The sequence below is a fragment of the Hyperolius riggenbachi genome, chromosome 5 (assembly GCF_040937935.1).
Source record: "Hyperolius riggenbachi isolate aHypRig1 chromosome 5, aHypRig1.pri, whole genome shotgun sequence".
Classification (NCBI taxonomy): Eukaryota; Metazoa; Chordata; class Amphibia; order Anura; family Hyperoliidae; genus Hyperolius; species Hyperolius riggenbachi.
In genome coordinates, this window is record NC_090650.1 from 191501049 (window position 1) to 191524088 (window position 23040).

The following is a 23040-nucleotide window of genomic DNA, read 5'->3' on the forward strand; positions in this document are numbered from 1 at the left end:
TGGCTCGATTGATAAGGAAAAGAAACTCCGTGTATGCCCAGCATTGGACAACCTCTGAGGCCCTCACAGAGCAGCTGTATTTGTACTGACATTAGATTACACACAGGTGCACTCTATTTAGTCATTAGCACTCATCAAGCAATGTCTATTGGCAACTGATTGCACTCAGACCAAAGGGGGCTAAATAATTACGCACACCCCACTTTGCAGTTATTGATTTGTAAAAAAATGTTTGGAATCATGTATGATATTTGTTCCACTTCTCATGTGTACACCACTTTGTATTGGTCTTTCACGTGGAATTCCAATAAAATTGATTCATGTTTGTGGCAGTAATGTGACAAAATGTGGAAAACTTCAAGGGGGCCGAATACTTTTGCAAACCACTGTATATAGAGTGGGGTATGGTACAGTATCAGCTAGGCCTATTTTTAACATTGAGTAACCAGAAAGCACTCTTGTACGGCATCAGCCAATCCCCATGGGTGCCGGATATTGGGGACTTTGCTGTATTTGCATTTTGTAGAATATGACATTGCAGCACTCTTGGTTTCTGTAAGAAAGGGGCAGTTGTGCCTGGATTTCATCCATTGATATAGATTTTAAAAACATCTGATTTCACTTTGACACAGTAACCAAGCACCTCGGGGTGACCCAAAACCACAAGGCGAGTATAGGGGAGTAAAGAGACTGAAAAGCCCTTCTACTAAAAAGCAATGCTTAGGTTGGTTTGCCTTCTTAAAACAAGGCATTTACAGTAATTCAGCTTTAAGGCCTAGTGCACACCAGAGCGGTTCTGCTGCGGTTTGCGATCCGCTTGCGCGTGCGGATCCGCTAGGTTAATGTATTTCAATGGGCTGGTGCACACCAGAGCGGGAGGCGTTTTGCAGAAACGCATACTCCCGGGCTGCTGCAGATTTTGGATAGCTGTTCAGTAACAGCTTTACTGTAACAATACATGAAATCTACTACACCAAAAACGCTTCACAAAACCGCAAAATGCTAGCTGAAACGCTACAGAAAAAGAAGAAAAAGCGTTTCAAAATCTGCTAGCATTTTGCGGATCTGCTAGCGGTTTTTGGTGTGCACCAGGCCTACGTGAACATCTGTGGTTACCTACAATGCACTGCTACTGAATATGCAAATCTCTTTATGCCCCTGTAAGCCAGGCAAGCATCCAGAACCGCTGGTGTATAGCTGGCCTATAGCTTTACATTTTACAGTGCTACATCAACCCCACATGCAGACAGCCTGTTTCGGTCTTTTGGCCCTCCTCAGTACATGACAGGGATTGATATGGCTCTATGGGATAGGGCTTGGACCAGTACTACAGAGTAACCAAGCAGCTCGGGGTGACCCAAAACCACAATGACAGTGTAGGGGACTAAAAGAGCCCCCCCCCCCCCCCCAAAAAAAAAGTAACGCATTGTGCTGCACAATCAGGGTTGCAGTTGAATGCTAGCAAATACTGTCATTTGCTGTATGAAAATGTGTCAGATGACATCTTGGCTGACATTTTCTAAGGTGAATGAACAGATGTGACCTTAACTGACTTGTTTTCAGAAAAGAATTGTATGTTCTCTTATCTTTTTCTAAATCCATTATTGTCTTTGACCCTATTGTAAATTAATATTTCAAACTTTCATAAGGCTTTACCTGTTGTCTCTTCTGTTATCTATAATTTCTTGCAATATTTCATCTTTATTATCTTACTTTTTTGTGCTGTTATTTGATATTGCCTTTCTCTTAAATGTAGGTTTTATCATAGCCTTTTTTGAAAGTATTTTATTTTTATCTTTATCTTGCTTAAATTGTTACATCATTATTCAACACTGTTATAAAAATTGATGTAAACTGGTGATGGCTTTTTACAAATATCTCCAACTAAGCTAGTCTTTTTCTGATTTCTTTTCTCATTAAAAATATAGTATTTTCTAAAACTTAATGTAACACATAAACTGTAAACTGTAACATGGGTCTGCTTCCATGAAAGTAGGAAGTAAACACACTGCATATTTATTGCAGGATTTGTATCAGCTGTAACAGAGAGATGTTTTCCTTTAAAGCTAATGGGAAGCTTAAAAAAACCCCCAAAACAGATACTTACCTAAGGAGAGCCTTCCCATTCCTCTCACGGCCCTCTCGTTCCATCACTGACTCCTTCGTTTGAATCCCCTGCCACGGGAGGCTTCAGAAGTCTTCAGGAACCCGAGTGCTCCTGAAGATGGGCGCCTCTGTACTGCGCATGCATGAGCATGCAAGAGAGCTCCCAAAGATTTCCAAAGCCTCCCGCGGCGGTAGAGATCCGTTGAATACTGCTACTGGGGGAGCCATCGCTGGAATGTGGGGACCATGAGAGGAGCGGGAAACCTTCCCTCTCCTTAGGTAAGTATCTGTTTATTTGTCTTTTTCGATTCCCATTGACTTTAAAGGATACCCCAACTGAAATGTGACATGATGAGATAGACATGTGTATGTACAGTGCCTAGCACACAGATAACTATGCTGTGTTCCTTTTTTTCTTTCTCTGCCTGAAAGAGTTAAATATCAGGTATGTAAGTGGCTGACTCAGTCCTGACTCAGACAGGAAGTGACTACAGTGTGACCCTCACTGATAAGAAATTCCCCTTTTTTACCTCTTTCTTGCTCTCAAAAGCCATTTTCTGCTAGGAAAGTGTTTTATAGTTGGAATTTCTTATCAGTGAGGGTCACACTGTAGTCACTTATTGTCTGAGTCAGGACTGAGTCAGCCACTTACATACCTGATATTTAACTCTTTCAGGCAGAGAAAGAAAAAAAGGAACACAGCATAGTTATATGTGTGCTAGGCACTGTACATACACATGTCTATCTCATTATGTCACATTTCAGTTGTGGTATCCTTTAAGGGCCCTTTTCCACTAGCGCGATTGCAATTGCTGAATCGCAAAATCACAAACCGCTAGTGATTTTCAAATCGCTACGGTTTGCTATTTAACATAGGAATCGCGGTAGGTCATTTCCACTACCACGATTCGTTTTTTACTCAAACGCGATCACGCCATGGAACGATTATTGCCGCGATTTTGCTATGCAGTGCATAGCATAGCAAAATTGCGATCGCAAACGTCAGGTAATCGCCGTGAAATTTTGCACTGTTGCTGAATCACAATCACTAGCGTTTAGCGCGAACGCTAGCGATTGCTAGTGGTAAAGGGCCCTAGAGGTTATAATGCTGTTGCTTATCTTTTAGAGCAGAGAGGAAGTTCTGAGACAGAATTACATTTAGCATATCCTTTTGAGTAGTGGCAGGTGCTTTGTAGAAAAGGCTCTAGCATGCAGGTTTAATAACCTGCTATGTAAACTACCTGCATCTGACTCCCTGCCCCATGCTAATTCTGAGAAGTGCTTTACACATGTGACTAGCAGGTAACAAGCCACAGGCGGCAGTAAGGCCAACTATTGAAGGGCCATGCTATTGACAACTCTAGCTTACTTGTACATCAGAATATAAGTTGTAAAGTTTAACACATGGCTGTCCTGGGACTGTGACCCGGGATTTATGCAGGGGGCTTGTACACATCTTTGTATTGCTCTGCTTATTCCAGCAATGCGTATAAGTGTGTAACATGCAATTACATCAGACAGGGCAAAGTCAGCACTATTTAATGGTCACACTTTTGCAACGCGCAGAACTACGTACTGGGTGTGCACTGCTACACATATATCTTTTACACAACACAGTGCTGTCCCATTCTGTATTATTGAATGGAGCAGCACTACAACAGAGCAACACAGGTGCCAAAAATGTGTTTAGTCCCTTAAAGTGCGTACACTGCTTAAAATTCTGATGCCCGCCAGGATTGGGACTCATTCCCTTGGGCAACAGTTCAGGGCCTAATGCTGTACAGAAGGGAACCTAGCCTGTCCAGGCTAGCAACACATTCTGTTGCTATGGAGGGCAGCGGGCTGATGGAATTGTGCAGAATGGCCTGGCACAGAGCAAGCAGAATGAGTAGGAGAACAATGGCTCATGCTTGGCTGAGTAGATTGGGGGATTGGGGGCTGCTGTACACATGCTAGATTCTTGGCAGAGGCGGCTCTGACCAAGTGCCCCGGCCAAGAACCATCTAAGATGTGTAGAGGGCTTTAGCTGAGAGTTAGGTCCTTGACACTTGGTAATGGAAGCAATCGAGAATTTAAGAAAAACAGTTTTTTTGCAGTCTACTGAGAAATATATAAACCATAAAGTACAGTTGCCCGAATTGCTATATTGTCATCCCCTGACAATGAACATTGTTGATATATATTAGGAGAGTTTAGCCTACCTGGGATCCATTAGATCAGTTTACTGGTGGAGGTCTACACTTATTTAAAGGTGTCCAGAGATGCTGGGAGTTCTGTCCTTGCTGATTTCAGCCAGATTAGCGGAAATCTCATTCCAACCTATAGTACATCTGTGCAATATGGTTAAATATTTATAAATAGACATTACTCTGAAAGTGGTGTTACATGATTCAATTTTTTTAAGTTTTGGGGTTGTTTTTGTTGACCAGAGAAATTTGCTCAATTTCTCCATTTGACTGAATAATCAGAAAAATTGAGCCAATACACTTGATTCATTTTTCCAAAAATTTTAAACGATCAAATAGAAATGTAAGTTTTTTGAATTTTCATATTTTTCAAATACAAACGATTAAAGAAAAAAATAACGTTTTCCTGTTTTTTGATTTTCTTGAATTTTGCATATAATCCATTGTTTTTTTTAAACTAAACAAAACTGGAAATCGATCGATTTTGATTGTATCGTGCATGGCCATCTTTAGTGAAACTTCTTGCCAAAATGATTAGCAGCTTACAGGTTGTAAATCATTTTCAAATTAACTTTTATCCTGTATTAAGTTTGGTTCCATCTCCTTCGTTAACAAATGAGGAAGCGCTAATTCAAAATAATAGAAAAAAGAGGCCCGCCTCAAGTGATGACTAAAAGAGGAGATGAGCATGCCAATCACGTTTGGGCTAAAAACTGTCTATTGCAAAAAATTGGTAGTCGCTCAGTCAGGCTGATAACCATAACACAAGGAGCTCACAAGGCTGGGCAAATACACAAAGCAAAATTTAAGGGGACCTGGGCTCAAAACGCATAGATAGTCAGTGGCTAACACAACATACCAAAATAAACGAGATTGTTGGTGCCACAAAAACTGTTCTTTTCTCGTGTCTCAGAAAGTTAGAAATATGTAGCTTGCTATATAGTAAACAAACAACAGGGGAAGCAAGTGTTCAGGACAAAGCTACAACAGTCTACAGTTGCCCGGCAACAGTGCTGCCAGAAATTATTTCAGCTCAGAAATGTGCAATGTTGGACCGCAGAATTTTCACCAAATACTGAACACAGAGATGGAGGACTGATACTGTATATGGAGGACAGCAATGGATATAGTAAAAAAAAAAAAAAAAAAAAAAAAGGCCCCAAGGCTTTCAGCTTCAGAGAGACAAATTTGACTAAATCTAGTCAGAACTGGAGGGAATCATTGTTAGCAAGAAAATGGTGAGCTCCTGAAAGGAACTGATGCGAGGTAAGTATGTAATATTCAATTGCAGGTACATCGTGTGCTTATTTTAAATAATTTTACTTGGTTTAGGTTCACTTTAAGCAGGTCTGCAGTGTATCGCCGCAATGTAAAAACACATGTATGATGTCGCTGCACTTTCGGGAGGCATCTGCAATTCTGCAAAAAAAGACATAACCTGTACTACCTTTCCACATAAAACACATGAGTTTCCTCATTGCAATAACTGGCTGCTGTAAAAATCACTGGCTACTGTAAAAACGTGCTTTAAAACGCAGACAAAATGCTTATATCATATGGCAAAACTCTTGCGAGGAATTGTCTGTGGTTCCCAGAGACCAAGTGTGATCCCTCACTTAAACTGACTGTCACACGACCCCTAGTGGCCGGACCGCAAAATGCCTTCCAATCGGCTTCAGCACACAGACCATGCAAGCTGTGGTCGCACTCGGTGCGCAGAAACCGCTGGAATTTTGGCAGCAGACCGACTAGAAGGGAGCCTGTGAGTTACGGTAATTACAAATTACACACTATTTCAGGGTATAACTGCCACCACCTCTGTTACCATGGGATAGAGGAGCCCACTGACTGGCTAAGTCTAGACCTGCAAATAAAAACGGTTAAACACACTCTATTCTGTCTAGCTAGCGACAATAGTAGTGTCTCTTCAGAGACCCGGGTTTAGTTTCTGTGTGGCTGAATAATAGGGTAGCGGAATAAACAAACTGACATTAGCGTCGGTTTATTAAAATGCAATATAAATAATTAATATATACAGAAAATCATTAAAATCAACAATTATAGAAACATTAATAGCCACTATGAAAATAAAAAGGGAGAAAATACTTAGTTCGTGGAAATATGTCCTTCTGGGAAAACTTGTAAAGTTCCTTTGTTTCAGTTTAGTTCAAAGTCCAAACAAGATGGCCGCTAACCACATGGTCTCCTGGCTAGCCGCAGACAGGCTCTCATAAAGATGGAATTTGGAGGACTGAGGTCCGCCTGCTGGCAATGTGCTTTTTGATGAAGCTGGTTCGGGGGTGTGCCTGCCCCCTCTGAATTACCAACCAACCACAGTTGAAGTCCTTGGAGAGAGAATCAGGTTTAAACTCATACAACGCTGTAACTCAAAACCGATAAATGCCACAGTGGCGCTGATAACAGATTAATATTACTCAGATGATGACAATTCCTATGACATCAGACTTGATTAGGGTAGGGGGTCCAGTTCCTGAGAAGTTGAATATCTTGGTTGTAGAGGCTCCTTGCCCCTCTAGCCTGGTATCAAAAGATTCAGCCCGACTCTACAAATCCAATGATACCGATCTTATAACTATACTATTTACGGTATTCCGTAAATATGCAAAAAATCATAACTCCATGCTTTCCTAATCTGCCTAAATGGCTTCGGGAAGTCTGAGCCCTGGCTGGGAAAGCTTCCTCTAGCTGAACAAACTTTTGGTGTTTTACACCTCTGGCTAATTAACATCTAAGCGTGAGATCTGTGAAGGCCCAGATCCTAGTCATATGCTAATTACAAATCACAGGTCTTCCCCGTGAGCATACTTGCTCTTATGAAAAGAATGCTGCTAACTCCTATATGTGAGAAAACGCGGAAAAGCCGCCGCGTGCGCTCAGAGCAAGGCGGCTGATTCCGCGTCCAACGCGGCGGTTTGCACGCGTAGGCCGACATCTGCCAGTATGGCTGAACGCGGAGAAACCGCCGCATGCCTTGATAGCGGTGCGGCTGGCTCCGCGTCCAGCGCGGCGGGTGGTACGCAAGACGTGTCTGGTGTGGCTGGGACTGATAGTCCACACAGGTTCAGAAGGACGCGCGCGCGCGTTGAGAGGCAGAACTTTTATGACAGCCAGAAGGGAGTCAGCTGACCAAGCCGGTCAGCTGACGATTGTACCAGTTCCCATTGGTCCAGCACTTAGGGGAGGCGCTGGAGAGCGCTGGGCTATATATACTGGGTGCTGGTCATTCACTGGTTGTCTGCCGTTGCGATCACTACGTGGTAGCACTCAGCCCTTATTGTCAGAATCTGTGTTATTACTCTGTTATACTTCAGACTAGTTCCAGGGTGTTGATGATCAAGGACCTCACACCCAAGATTAGGAATCTGTGTTATCATTCTGTTATACTTCAGACTAGTTCCAGGGTGTTGATGATCAAGGACCTCACACCCAAGATTAGGGACTTGCGTTATCATTCTGTTATACCTCAGACTAGTTCCAGGGTGTTGATGATCACGGAGCTCACACCCAAGACTAGGCATTGTTATTATCTGTTATGACTTTCTGATTCCCTGACCACTTTTCTGTTTACTGATTGGGTACTTCGCTATATCTGATTCTCTGTTGCCAAACCCTGCTTGCCTTAGGATTACCAAATCAGCCTCCTGTCTTTGTACTTTGTATGTCCGTGTGTTGCCGACCTGGCTTGTCCGACCTTGAGAGCTATCTCCCCAGTTAAGAGATAGTTTACAGATCTGTCAGTGAGATCCTCCCTTGGTGTCACTCACGCTCTGGTCCTTCCCTCTCCCAGTCTGACTCCTCCCTGCGGGAGAGTCTCAGGCTGCTGATAGGTACTCATACTCTAGCAGTATTCCTTACTGCCTTGTACCTGTCCTCCTGGTATTTGTTCTCAAAGTATTACTGTTGCACCAAACACTCATATTTCTCAGGTGTCCAGAGGTTAGTAATATATCTGATTATCGGTGATACTGCAGATCATCAATAATCGGGTATATATCTGTATTCTTGGTGATACTGCAGATCACCAGTAATCAGACCCTCTCTGTGTTACACCGATCGTTACACTATAAAGACAGCAGAGACCCCCCCCCCAGGCTTGACTGCCTGGTATCCACAGACATAAGATTCTGATCTGGCAAAGCAACGACAATCGAGGCAGGAAACCGATTGCGATTGCATTTTCTGGTCTGACGGCTCGTCCGTCACACTGACCATTTACTTTTAGGACAGTGATTGTGTTATGGACTCTCGGCTATCTCATGCTTACCTTAATTATCTAGCTCAGAATCTGTTCTGCTTGACCATAGAGTTGCTGATAACTCACACATTAAGGCTGGCTGAATGTTTATTTTTTTTAAATGGTCTTTTATTAAAGTATTTTTTTGAGGTTGCAGTTATGCTTTACTAACATTTATTCTTTACAAAATCTATGTTTATGAAGCAGGTTTACCTGCTATTTGCTGATGCTCACTGCAGCCATGTTTTGAAGCATATCAGCCCATGGCACTACTTGTCAAATGTTTACAAAATGTGATATTGCTGGTCTTCAGACATATGCTTGCAAGGCTTTTTGGAATGAATAATGTAAGTGGGACTTTGCCAGCATTGCTTTCCATTATTGTTTACAATGGCAGTAGTAAATCATCTACTCCTAGTAATGACTTTTGGTCTGTGAAATGCATCCGGAACATTTTACTACTTAATAAATGACAGCTATGATATTCTGATGAATTGATTGCTTTTTGTATACTTGAGGGCTTTTTCAAAGTGGGACATTGCGTTTTGATGCACCGTCAAAATTGCAACGCAGCATTAAAACGCAACGCAAAAAAAAGGTGGTAATGGACATTAACCACTTCAGGACCACAGGCTTATACCACACTAGTGACCAGGCCATTTTTCACAATTCAGTGCTGTGCAGCTTTAACAGTTCGCTGCACAGCCATACAACTTAGCACACAAATGAACCTTCCCTCCTTTTCTTATCACACACAGGGCAGTCTTTTGGTGGTCTCTAAATGCTCCTGCAATCATTAGTTAGGTTTTTTTGTTGTTTTTTTTAAAGTATCCTTTTTTTTTTTTTTTTTTAAATACCCTTATTTCCTTTAAAGAGACTGTAACAAAATTGTCAGCCTTATTTCTTCTATCCTATAAGTTCCTATACCTGTTCTAATGTGGTCTGTCTTACTGCAGCCTTTCCTAGTTGCACAGTGGCTGTATTATCTCTGTTATCTAATCTAATCTTCTTTCCTTTGCCGGCTTTGTCGGATCAGGCAGGAATGTGCTGCTCTACTGTGATAGGATAGAAGTTATGCACACCTTCTCCACGCCTCCTGAAGGCTCTGTATGAGTCACAGACTGAGCCTCTCTGAGCCTGTCACATGCTGGTTAGCAGCCATGTTTTTTGTTTGTAAACACTGCCTAAAACTGGCAATTACAAGCCAGGATCTCAGCAGGGAGTGGCAGAAACAGCAAAGAGGGGCCCAGGAGAACATAATGAATAGAATGGTATGCTTTTTATTGTAAGAATTTTAGACTACAGATTCTCTTTAATCCCCCCTCCCCCCCTCAATTGTCCTTAGAGATTGATGGGCGCTCAGTAGGACTGCGGCAGGGATTAGATTGTGCGGGCATTTCACATTTAAGTGACATGGCTATCACTTCCACAGTGCTGATAATCAACATTTGTCCTTTAATTTAATCTGTTAAACATTGTCCTCTATCCCCCCCCCCCCCCACACCACCACCACCTATAGTTATCATTAATGTGGAAAATTTGTCAATAACCCCAACTCCTAAATCTCGCTGTCTGGGAATAACTCTGGACACTATGCTCTCATTTAAACTGCATATGATCCCATTGACAACCTCCTACTTCCATCTCAGGAGGGACTGTATACAATGGAAATCGGGTGTGCCACCCAACTTTTCTAGGTATATTTTATTCACAATTAAGAAAAAAAGCACTGCACACTTCATGACATTAATTGAAAAGTAATATATGATTAAAGTGGAGAAGGTTATGTCCTATCCTTCCACCCATCCCATATCAGATGGAATTATTGGATGCGACCCCTGTGTGTATAGACTAACCTCTTGTACGCTAAGCCATTGTCTAGCCTTTTTTTCCAACAGGACAATAATGGAGAATCAGTAGGGAGCCACCTAGCTGCAAGCAACAAGTAGTTTTACTGTTACCACATTATAAAAATAACTACATTATAAAAATAGTAATAACTGCTGACAAAAAAATGAATACAACCCTAAGTGAAGAATGGCAAAATTCTGCCCAATTACAGATTGACCTTCCCTGGTGTCATGTTTCAGCAAAGCCCTCATTATCCGGAATTCTTGAGGTTGCTTGTGACTTTAAGAGAGGGGCGTGTATGGGTAATATAGAGCCTATGGCAAACACTGAAAATGCACCCCCCCCCCCCCCCCCAGTCAGAGCCCCCTTCCTCTCTAACAACAGTATCCTTTCCTACGTACATATGTTATGGTTGCCTGAGTTTTTTGGCTCAGGATATTGCTGAAGTTACTTTTTGGGAAATATATTTTCTTATTCCCTCTCTGTCCTCTTTTCTAACACTAAGCCAAGTGAGCACTGCATACATTAAGTAGCCATGTTCCCCAGATAATAATTAATCTGATCTGAGTCTAAGGCATGGGGCATAGTGCCCCTTAGTGCTATGGCACCCATGGCACAAGCCATGCCTGTACCCCTCTAGATACGCCTCTGCTTTAAGAAGTTTGCAGCCATCTATTAGTCCTGATTGCAGGGAAAACGGCCCAAAAACCTGTGTTCCCGGGGTCCCTCAGGGCTCCCCCAAGGCTCTCTTACCTCTCCTCACAGAAGCCTTGGGGAATCTTGTTTTGCAAAAATCTACCTGCCGACGGACTACAGCATTAAATTAAGGCCCAGGCTTCAGTCTGGCGGCTAGACCTCATTTTTTTTTTTTTTTGCTGGCATCTTCCTGTTGCCATACAGTCTTCTCCCATTCACCAGGATTGTGTGCAGAGGTCACCAGAAGGACAGAAGCCCACCTAAAGGACACACACAGGCCACCAGCAAATAGAGGACAGAGGCCACCAGCAGGACACAGGCACCAGCAGGACAGACATGTGAGGCCACCAGCAGACACTGGCCACCAGCTAGACACAGGCCACCAGCAGACACTGGCCACCCAGCAGGACACCGATCACCCAGCAGGACACAGGCCACCCTGCAGACACTGGCCACCCTGCAGACACTGGCCACCAGCAGGCCACAAGCCACCCAGGAGCACACATGCAACCCAACAGGACACAGGCCGCCCCAGCAGGACACAGGCCATCCAGCAGGACACAGGCCACCCAGCAGGACACAGACCACCCTGCAGACGCTGGCCACCAGCAGGACACAGGACACCCAGTAGACACAGGCCACCCAGCAGGACACAGACCACCCAGCAGGACACAGGCCACCCCAGCAGGACACAGGTCACCCAGCAGGACACAGGCCACCAATAGAACACAGGTCACCTCAGCAGGACACAGGCCACTCAGTAGGATACAGGTCACCCAGCAGGACACCCTGAAAACACAGGCCACCAGCAGGACACAGGACACCCTGCAGACACAGGGCACCCTGCAGACACTGGCCACCAGCAAGACACAGGGCACCCAGGAGGACACAGGCCACCTTGCAGACACTGGCCACCAACAGGACACAGGCCACCCCAGCATGACACAGGCCACCCAGCAGGACACTAACCAGAGCACTTTCTTCCACATGTTTGCTGTGTCCCCCACATGGCTTGTTGCAAACTGCAAACAGAACTTCTTATGCTTTTCTGTTAACAATGACTTTCTTCTTGCCACTCTTCCATAAAGGCCAACTTTGTGCAGTGCATGACTAATAGTTGTCCTATGGACAGATTCCCCCACCTGAGATGTAGATCTCTGCAGCTCGTTCAGAGTCACCATGGGCCTCTTGATTTCATTTCTGATCAGCGCTCTCCTTGTTCAGCCTGTGAGTTTAGGTGGACGGCCTTGTCTTGGTAGGTTTACAGTTGTGCCATACTCCTTCCATTTCTGAATGATTGCTTGAACAGTGCTCCGTGGGATGTTCAAGGCTTTGGAAATCTTTCTGTAGCCTAAGCCTGCTTTAAATTTCTCAATAACTTTATCCCTGACCTGTCTGGTGTGTTCTTTGGACTTCATGGTGTTGTTGTTCCCAATATTCTCTTAGACAACCTCTGAGGCCGTTACAGAGCAGCTGTATTTGTACTGACATTAGATTACACACAGGTGCACTCTATTTAGTCATTAGCACTCATCAGGCAATGTCTATGGGCAACTGACTGCACTCAGACCAAAGAGGGCTGAATAATTTTGCAATTATTTATTTGTAAAAAATGTTTGGAATCATGTATGATTTTCGTTCCACTTCTCACGTGTACACCACTTTATATTGGTCTTTCACGTGGTCTTTCACGTGGAATTCCAATAAAATTGATTCATGTTTGTGGCAGTAATATGACAAAATGTGGAAAACTTCAAGAGGGCGGAATACTTTTGCAAACCACTGTATCTCCTCCTGCCTGCTTGGTTGATTGCCCTTCATGCATCCTACTTTTTGTCAGTACAACTCCTTAAATAATTTTTCTTGTATTTTTGGCATACTGCAGCATTTGGGCCCCCATTGTCTCTGTGCTTTTGTTTTAAGGTGATGTGTCATCTTACCCTACCCTAGGCTATAGGGAGATTGCCAACACCTTGAAACTGAGCTTCAGCTTGGTGGCCAAGACCTTGCAGCAGTTCATCGGTACAGGTTCCACTCCAGGCCTCTCCATGGTTGACCAAAGAAGTTGAGTACACAAGCTCAGTATCATATCCAGAGGCTATCTTTTTACAAATAGACGCATTAGTGCTGGCAGCTTTGCTCCATAGCTAAAGAGGTGGTGGTGGTGGTGGGGGAGTGTCAGTGCTCCCACCATACCCTGTGCACTGCATCAAATTGATCTGCATGGCTGTTTTCCCAGAAGGAAACCTCTTCTAAAGATAATGCACAAGAAAGCTTGCAGAAAATTTGCTCGACTAAGGACATGGATTACTGGAGCCATGTCCTGTGGTCTGATGAGACCAAAATAAATTGACTTTGTTCAGATGGTGTTAAGCGTGTGGGGCGGCAACTAGTTGAGGAGTACAAAAAGTGTGTGTTTTGCCTACAGACAAGCATGATGGTGGGAGTGTCATGGTTTGGGGCTGCAATAATGAATGCCAATATGAGTCTGTGACATAATAAAGCAGAGCTTGTTCCTCTACCTTCGAAAACTGGGCCACAGGGCAGTATTCCAACTCAGTTTTGTTACCAATGGTCAAGACATTAATGGCTGTGAGTTATTTTTGATGGTACAGCATATTTACACTGTTGTACAAGCTGTACACTGACTACTTTACATTGCATCAAAGACAGTGTCATATCTTCAGTATAGTCCAATAAAAAGATGTCATGAAACATTTACACAAATGTGGGAAGTGTACTCTCTTTAAAGGACAACTGTCACGAGAGGGATATAGAGGCTGCCATATTTATTTCCTTTTAAACAATACCAGTTGCCTGGCTGTCCTGCTGATCCTCTGCATCTAATAATTTTAGCCATAGACCCTGAACAAGCATGCAGCAGATCAGGTGTTTCTGACATTATTGTCAGATCTGACAAGATAAGCTGCAGGCTTGTTTCTGGTGTGATTCAGACAATACTGCAGCCACATAGGTCAGCAGGGCTGCCACGTAACTGGTATTGTTTAAAAGAAAATAAATATGGCAGTCTCCCTATTCTTTTCACTATAGGTGTCCTTTAATGGTGGGACACTATGGTAATACTGGTGAACTATTTAGGAACAAAGTGTATAGTGTTGCTAGGAAAAGATGGAATGAAAGCTATAGCCTTTTTAGGATTTTCTAGTATTTTGGGGAAAGTTAATGTAACTTGATAACAATATACTGACTAGGTTATAGTATCTAAAAAAAACACAGTTCAGTGCCCACACAATTGCTAAATCTAGTGCAATGTGCAGCAAACAAAGTGCAACATTAAATTTTATATCAGGTTTTTCATATTTTGTCTATCTCAACATTTTCTTCCTTCAGCTGTTTTCTCGCACGTGAAAAAAAGTATATGTGGGTGTTAGCCTCTTATCACAAAGTTCTAATATATCTGCATTACTACCCTCACTGACAATCAACACAAATGCCTCATAGGTGCTCTAGCACTAGTGCCATTTACTTATATCTCCAATTTCCCATTCATGTGTGGTCCCATGGCCTTCTGAGAATTAGGAACCTCTCAGTCCCGCTCTGTTACTTGCAACTACTGGTATGAAGGTTTGTTTCTTATCCACCAGAGGGCGCTTGCTGAATAGACTGCACTCATTCTGATTCTGATTCATTTTTGACAATCTTGCTTTATTTGAAACACAACAGAAACATCTTGCCAAATAACAGTAAAGAACACCTGAAATGTTTCAGGGGTTGATGACTCTTGATGATTCAGTTGCAATATGGACCATTGAATGTCCACATTATGTGCTTCAATGTATTTCATTGCACATGGAGATATAAGGCTTGGTTCACATAAGAGCCAGATCTCCAACAGCCAAAAAAGCCCATTTCCACTACACGCGGTGCAATGCGATCACCGCACCGCAAGGAAAATGCAACCAATTCATGTCAATGGAGAAGCTTCCATTGACGCAAATTGATCAGCGCGATGCGACGCGGGGGAAATTATGGATAGCATGCTGCATTTTTCTGCAACACGCATCCAATGCCTCATAGCCGCCGATGGGAAGCCGCATGACGCCGAATCCAGGTGTACGGATGACAACCGGAAGCACCTTCGGGGGGATGCGAGGCGATGGGGTGATTGACTTGCATAACAAACACCAGTGGAAACGGGCCCAAAGCGGACAGTACAACGTCCGCTCCAAAGGTTTTGCAGTCTGAAGCTTGTGTATCTAACAAAAGTTTCTATGAGAAACGCCTCCACTTGATTGGAAAAATGTTGCAGGTTGAGACTAGCTTGACAAGTTTGAACGGAACCTATTTATGGCATAGGATCCGTCGACTGTCAGTTTTCCGATCCGGCAAAACAGACAAAAAATTACTGTATTGCGTTGTAGTGTGAGCCATATTGAAAAATTACCAAATGCTCTGTCATGTGAAAAATGACTGCAGAATTTACATTATCACGCTACTGTATATGACAATATACAGGTCCTTCTCAAAAAATTAGCATATTGTTATAAAGTTCATTATTTTCTGTTATGTACTGATAAACATTAGACTTTCATATATTTTACATTCATTACACACAACTGAAGTAGTTCAAGCCTTTTATTGTTTTAATATTAAAGGGATACTGTAGGGGGGTCGGGGGAAAATGAGCTGAACTTACCCGGGGCTTCTAATGGTCCCCCGAAGACATCCTGTGTTGGCGCAGCCACTCACCGATGCTCCGGCCATGCCTCCAGTTCACTTCTGGAATTTCTGACTTTAAAGTCAGAAAACCACTGCGCCTGCACGCCCGTGTCCTCGCTCCCGCTGATGTCACCAGGAGTGTACTGCGCAGACACAGACCATACTGGGCCTGCGCTGTGCGCTCTTGATGACTTCAGCGGGATCGAGGACACGGCAATGCAGGCGCAGTGGTTTTCTGACTTTAAAGTCTGAAATTCCAGAAGTGAACCGGAGGCGGGGCCGGAGCATCGGTGAGTGGCTGCGCCAACACAGGATGTCTGCGTGGGACCGTTAGAAGCCCCGGGTAAGTTCAACTCATTTTCCCCTGACCCCCCTACAGTATCCCTTTAATGATTTTTACATACAGCTCATGAAAACCCAAAATTCCTATCTCAAAAAATTAGCATATTTCATCCAACCAATAAAAGAAAAGTGTTTTTAAAACAAAAAAAGTCAACCTTCAAATAATTATTCAGTTATGCACTCAATACTTGGTCGGGAATCCTTTTGCAGAAATGACTGCTTCAATGCGGCGTGGCATGGAGGCAATCAGCCAGTGGCACTGCTCAGGTGTTATGGAGGCCCAGGATGCTTCGATAGCGGCCTTAAGCTCATCCAGAGTGTTGGGTCTTGCATCTCTCAACTTTCTCTTCACAATATCCCACAGATTCTCTATGGAGTTCAGGTCAGGAGAGTTGGCAGGCCAATTGAGCGCAGTAATACCATGGTCAGTAAACCATTTACCAGTGTTTTTGGCACTGTGAGCAGGTGCCAGGTCGTGCTGAAAAATGAAATCTTCATCTTTATAAAGCTTTTCAGCAGATGGAAGTGCTCCAAAATCTCCTGATAGCTAGCTGCATTGACCCTGCCCTTGATAAAACACAGTGGACCAACACCAGCAGCTGACATGGCACCCCAGACCATCACTGACTGTGGGTACTTTTCCCGCTCCCCAGTCTTCCTCCAGACTATGGAACCTTAATTTCCGAATGACATGCAAAAGTTGCTTTCATCCGAAAAAAGTACTTTGGACCACTGAGCAACAGTCCAGTGCTGCTTCTCTGTAGCCCAGGTCAGGCGCTTCTGCCGCTGTTTCTGGTTCAAAAGTGGCTTGACCTGGGGAATGCGGCACATGTAGCCCATTTCCTGCACACGCCTGTACATGGTGGCTCTGGATGTTTCTACTACAGACTCAGTCCACTGCTTCCGCAGGTCCCCCAAAGTCTGCAATCGGTCCTTCTCCACAATCTTCCTCAGGGTCCGTTCACCTCTTCTCGTTGTGCAGCGTTTTCTGCCACACTTTTTCCTTCCCACAGACTTCCCACTGAGGTGCCTTGATACAGCAGGGTGTCAATGATGGCCTTCTGGACAGCAGTCAGGTCAGCAAGCTTACCCGTGATTGCGGTTTTGAGCAATGAACCAGGCTGGGAGTTTTTAAAAGCCTCAGGAATCTTTTGCAGGTGTTTAGATTTAATTAGTTGATTCAGATGATTAGGTTAATAGCTCGTTTAGAGAACCTTTTCATGCTATGCTAATTTTTTGAGAGAGGAATTTTGGGTTTTCATGAGCTGTATGCCAAAATCATCAATATTAAAACAATAAAAGGCTTGAACTACTTCAGTTGTGTGTAATGAATCTAAAATATATGAAAGTCTAATGTTTATCAGTACATTACAGAAAATAATGAACTTTATCACCATATGCTCATTTTTTGAGAATGACCTGCAGATATTAAATGCCTTATAACCATTTATATATCTCCTTCAGGTGAAACTTCCTGCAATAAAGACAAACTTCAAGGTTGAGAATAATGGAACTACATCTGGTAAAGGACCTCTTCCTACAAAGACCAATAATAGACCTGGAAAAAAATGTTTTTTTCCACCAATGTAAGTAGTCTCACATATTCTGATTTATCTTATAGTGCACACGTATTGTGGTACAAACCTTTACATTAGTTCTCTACATTTCTGTAGTACGGTATATTATTTCTGCTCCAAATATAAGATAGAAGAAATATGTTTGTTAGTTATTAACGAAATACATTTAAAGTGGATAAGTGAGATGAATACGGACGTTGCCATCTTCATTCCCTTATAAACAATGCCAGTTGCCTGTTTTCTGTGCTGATGCTCTGCTTCTAATACTATGTCACTGGCCCAGAATGGATATTCAGATCAGATGCTTTAACTCTCTGACTTCACTGGTTACATGCCTGTTGCAGCTGTGTTGGCATTGATTATTATTTGTATACATGTAAGTGTGTAAGATGTGCTAGGTAAATTGCCTAAGAAATGTTACTGTTGCATGCAAAAAAAAAACAAAAAAAAAACAGCTAAACTAAATTTACCATGCAGGTGTATACAATATTTGTTGTTAAAACTACTGTAATCATTTACTAATATTTATTTAATATACTATTGCTGTACATTTACTGATAGATGTCTATTGGGCTCAGTTCACACTATGCCAAGCCCAGCCAGAGCAGTACAGTATCTGTATTATGCAGATATGCTATACTACGTATCACCGTAATGTTGCGCTCAGTCTCTGATATCCGTATTCTCCTTTAATGCCGGCTGCTGACTATATGAGGACAAGTCTCAGATAATTTTCAACCAGATTAGCCGCGCCAGACATCCATACACAGGCAATCCAAATTGAATGACCTTAAAAATAAAAACACAGCAAGAGGTATGCTCTCATAGTGAGTACTGCCTCCACAGTTCACCCTTGTGTAACACTCACACTGTGCGAGGGAATAACTACCACCATAAGTGAGGGGATTGACACAACCCCCCTTTCATCCCCTGCTCACCGGATAATTTCTTTCAACTTTGCATAACACTCTCAACGTCATTCTCCAGCATCTATAAAAACCACATAACTTTCATAGTGTAAAACCATTTTAATATGCGCCCAAATGGCCCCAAATGAAAACTGTTTACATAGGTATACTTGACATTACACACCAAGAAGTATACCTATGTACGCAGTTTTCATTTGGGGCCATTTGGGCGCATATTAAAACGGTTTTACACTATGAAAGTTACGTGGTTTTTATAGATGCTGGAGAATGACGTTGAGAGTGTTATGCAAAGTTGAAAGAAATTATCTGGTGAGCAGGGGATGTGTTTTTATTTTTAACCTCCCTGGCGTTCCAATTATGCGCAGCCGCACGGCTGCGCATAGTTTTTTTAAACCTATTTTTTTTCCTCATGTAGCTAGCCTATCGCTAGCTACATGATGCCTCCCTCCCTGCGCTTACCCACCCACCCCTCCGATCGCCGCCGCCGCGGCGCTTGCCCATAAGGAAATCCCGTTCTGAACATCCCGTTCAGAACATCCTTTAGGGCTTCACCGTTGCCATGGCGACGAATGGAATGACTTCATCAACGTCGTGTCGTCATAGGGAGTCCCGATCCACCCCTCAGCGCTTCCTGGCACTGATTGGCCAGGCTGCGCACGGGGTCTGCGGGAGGGGGGGCCTCTTTAGCGTCAGGTAGCGGCGGATCGGCGGTGAGCGGCGCAATCGCAGCAAACACGCAGCAGGCAAAGTGCTAGCTGCATGTTTGAAAAAAAAGCTTAGCTCGTCCAGAACGCTAGGGAGGTTAAGGTCATTCAATTTGGATTTCCTGTGTATGGATGTCTGGCGCGGCTAACCTGGTTGAAAAAGACAGATATGCTATACTACTCCAGAGACCTTTGCAGGATCCTCTGCCACACCAGATTGGAAGTGTGCTATTCATTAGACGAATGACAAAATAGTCCATGATACAGTAAAAAAAACATACTAATCAGTATTCTCTTTTTCATGCAAATGGATGTAGACCAGCTCTTAGAAAATAATTGCTATCTTCCCCCATGTAAGGCTTGGTGGTATAATTCTAGGAGTCAGCGTGTATGTCCCAGGCTAGAGGTCTAGCTCTTCACCTAGCTATTCCTGCCTGGCACACCACTAACTGACACCTACACTGTCATGAAGACAGCCGGCAATCTCACTTTAGGGTCCCTGGAGGAAACTGCAGCACTGGAGCCAGGGAGGTGAGTGATTGCTGGAACCGCAGCAGATCTCCCTGGCAGCATGATTTTTTTTTTCAGGTTTTAGGGTCTAAAAGGGTGCAAAAAAATTGCACCACTTTTAGACCCTAAAATCCAGAAAGAATCATAATGCCAATGGGGTTAATGGGTTTTCAAACTTTGCACAGTTGATCACTGGGTGACTGGGATTAATATTCAGAAAAGTGGGTGGAGCCTACAAAAGCCAATCAAAATTCACCTATTGATTTTCAAGGGGAATATTTCATTGCTGCCATTCTTGCACTGTTAATGGCACAAGCCTCAAACCTGGTACAGTTGGTCATTGGGTGACTGGGGTTCAAATTCAGAAAAGGGGTTGGAGCCACAAACAGCCAATCAGATTTGTTTCATTTCAATGCAAATTATTGATGCCAAAGACCGCAAAGCTCACAAATGAGGTCATTGAGTAATTGTGTGTTAGGTTTAGAAAAAGTGGCCGGAGCCAACACCAGCCAAATACATACCCGGGCAACGCTGGGCCATCAGCTAGTAATAATAATATAGCAAAACTGAAAATGATTTACTAATACTCAAAACAGGTATGTTTCCCTCATTTATCTTTGTATCTTTTTTCCTGCTTTGCTCTTCTTTACAATGGAGGCCAGGAAATAGAAATGAGGCTGTCAGTATCGGCAAGTTGCTAAGCAATGGTTATGGAGATGAGTGGTTTCGTCAGAATACCGAAGAAGAGAAGAAGACTTCACCGAAGTCCAAAGTGTTGTGAAGTTAGTAATCTAGAAATTAAAGTTGGTTAATTTTTTTTGGTTAATTTAACCCTCTTGAAAACTAAGGCTATTTTATGTGTTCGTACACAGTACAAATTGATGCAGGTAAAAAGGGCGCCAGAGTAGCCCTGTTAAAAACGGCACCGCCATAAGCGGCAATGTTAAAGCCATGATTAGCAGCTATAAATGGTAATTTGGGTGTCTGAGGTTTATAGCTGCTATTTACCATTTATAGCCACTAACCGTGGCTTTTAACAATGCCTATGGTGGTGAAAATATCAGGTGTTAGGGTTAGGAGGTGGGGGTCTTTAGTGTTAGGAGGGTGGGAGGGTCTTTAGGGGTTAAGTTTAGGCACCTGCGGAGGTTAAGTTTAGGCACCACCAGGGGGAAGGTTAAGTTTAGGCACCACCAGGGGGAAGGGGAAGTTTAGGCACCACCAATTAAAAACTCTGTGTTTAATGGAACAAACAAACAAAAAAACAGGTGGTAAATATATCTTACATTATAAATAGAATGTGTTTACACTGTCAATCAGAATACAAATGCCTGACATGAGCACTGGACTGCACATGCAAATCCTCCTGCAACAGAGAAAATTCTCAATGGTTCATGTGGACCAATGAGAATCCTCCCTGTTGCTAGGTAGGTTTAAACAAATTTTTAGAAACAAAAGGAAGTATATGCTTATGCATTTACCGCACCGTTTATGCATACACTGCATTTGCGGTATAGTGTTAACCCGGTCTTAGGTTAGGCATCAGTAGATGAAGGGTTCTGTGTGAGAGTAGGGTTCGGTTAGGTCATAGCAAAATATTGGTAAAGATTACCAATATTTTACTATCCTAATTAAGTACTAGAATATTGGTAATTACTGGAGCTCTAGCAGTGAGTTACAAGGCTACCGGTAACTCACCCTTGGAGCTTCAGTTTTAATTGTCTTGTGACCGCAGTAAGCCTGGAGCTCTAGCGGCAAGTATGAAGCTGCCAGGAAGATGGGTGGGCCAGAGCAGGAGTGAGGACAGGTAGCTATGATCTTCCAGTATGCTTCTAACACGCATTCTGCATGGTGAGGACTGTTTTTTAGACCAAAAGTGGGGAGATGGCAAATTGGCTGATCTGATGTACCACATCCTGCTGCTTGTAACCTGTAGTGTTTCAAGTGTATATGTAGCCTTCAGGTAGCATGGCACAGGTTGATATAAGGAAACACCATTGAGTGATGGGATCCCTAATAGATGAAGCTAAACAGTATTTACATTGTAGCAACTACCATTCTATCCTCTCAGTTATGGTGATGTTATTCATGCCTTTGTTGTGTGTGTGTGTCTCACTTTTAGTGCTTCAGTTATAGTGGCCACTATTATACAATGGATAAAAATATTACAAAAGGGACTGTGACAGGAAATAAGACCAATATAATCTTATGGTCAAGTGACCCAAAAACCTCAAATTTTACAAAATTCTATATATTAGATTTCCACGTGCACCATGTCAGCATAAATAGTGGCAATAGTACAAGGAAGTAGGCAAACTCTTGGGTGCATGCAAAAATCTCTTTTAATCATATATAGTAAATTCCTAGAAAAATAAATACTGTATTTAATTATAAAATAACACAAATAACAGACAGACAAACCAACACTTAATAGCTAAAAATGGACATAGAACCCCAGATACCTCAAATAGAGGCTGCAGTCCTCTGATCCTCAAAAGAACACAATGTTCATGCAACGCTGGTATTAAGGTGACAGAGCTGCTAGTTTAATGAAAGTACCAAAAAGTGCACAGGCTAGAGTATCTAGCTTTTTTTCCACACATGTGTACTTTAATTGAAATGATGATGTCATTTATATGATGCTGAGGCCAGAACTCAGTGGAGACATAGAGAAAGCTGGTGTCCAGAAACATTTCATGATGCAATTTCTCATAACACTCCTAATGACAGATAAGGCAAGGTAATAATTAACAAGTGTTATTATCATCCTCCCTGCTCTTTGTGAATTGATTTTCACACACTTCTATCCATTACTTAAAGCGGAATATAACCCAGCATTTCAACTTTGCTCTAAGGGCCCTTTTCCACCTGCAATCGCTAGCGTTCATGCTGAACGCTAGCGATTGCTGAATTGCAAAACCGGTGATTCCCCCGACGTTTGCGGCCGCGATTTTGCTATGCTATGCACTGCATAGCAAAATCGCGGCAATTATCGCTCCGCCGCGCGTTCGCGTTCCCGACAAAAGCGAATCGCGGTAGTGGAAATGACCTACCGCGATTCCTATGTTAAAAAGCAAACCGTAGCGATTGTAAAATCGCTAGCAGTTTGTGGTTTTGCGATTCAGCCAGCGCAAACGCGCTGGTGGAAAAGGGCCCTAAAACATTATTTACAGCATATTATATGCAACCAGCATTTTTTTTACTAGA

The 23040-nt window shown here is 43.0% G+C and overlaps 1 protein-coding gene across 3 annotated transcripts in view; it reads left to right on the forward strand.

Annotated features, from left to right (window-relative positions):
* C5H7orf57 (chromosome 5 C7orf57 homolog) overlaps positions 1 to 23040 on the forward strand; it is a 130497-nt gene that overhangs the window by 102553 nt on the left and 4904 nt on the right. For all 3 annotated transcript variants that reach the window (XM_068234537.1, XM_068234538.1, XM_068234535.1), the window contains exons 6-7: positions 17581 to 17702; positions 20494 to 20618. In XM_068234537.1, coding sequence (XP_068090638.1) covers positions 17581 to 17702; positions 20494 to 20617 — 246 coding nt within the window. In that variant the 3' untranslated portion in view covers position 20618. The remainder of the gene's footprint in view (positions 1 to 17580; positions 17703 to 20493; positions 20619 to 23040) is intronic.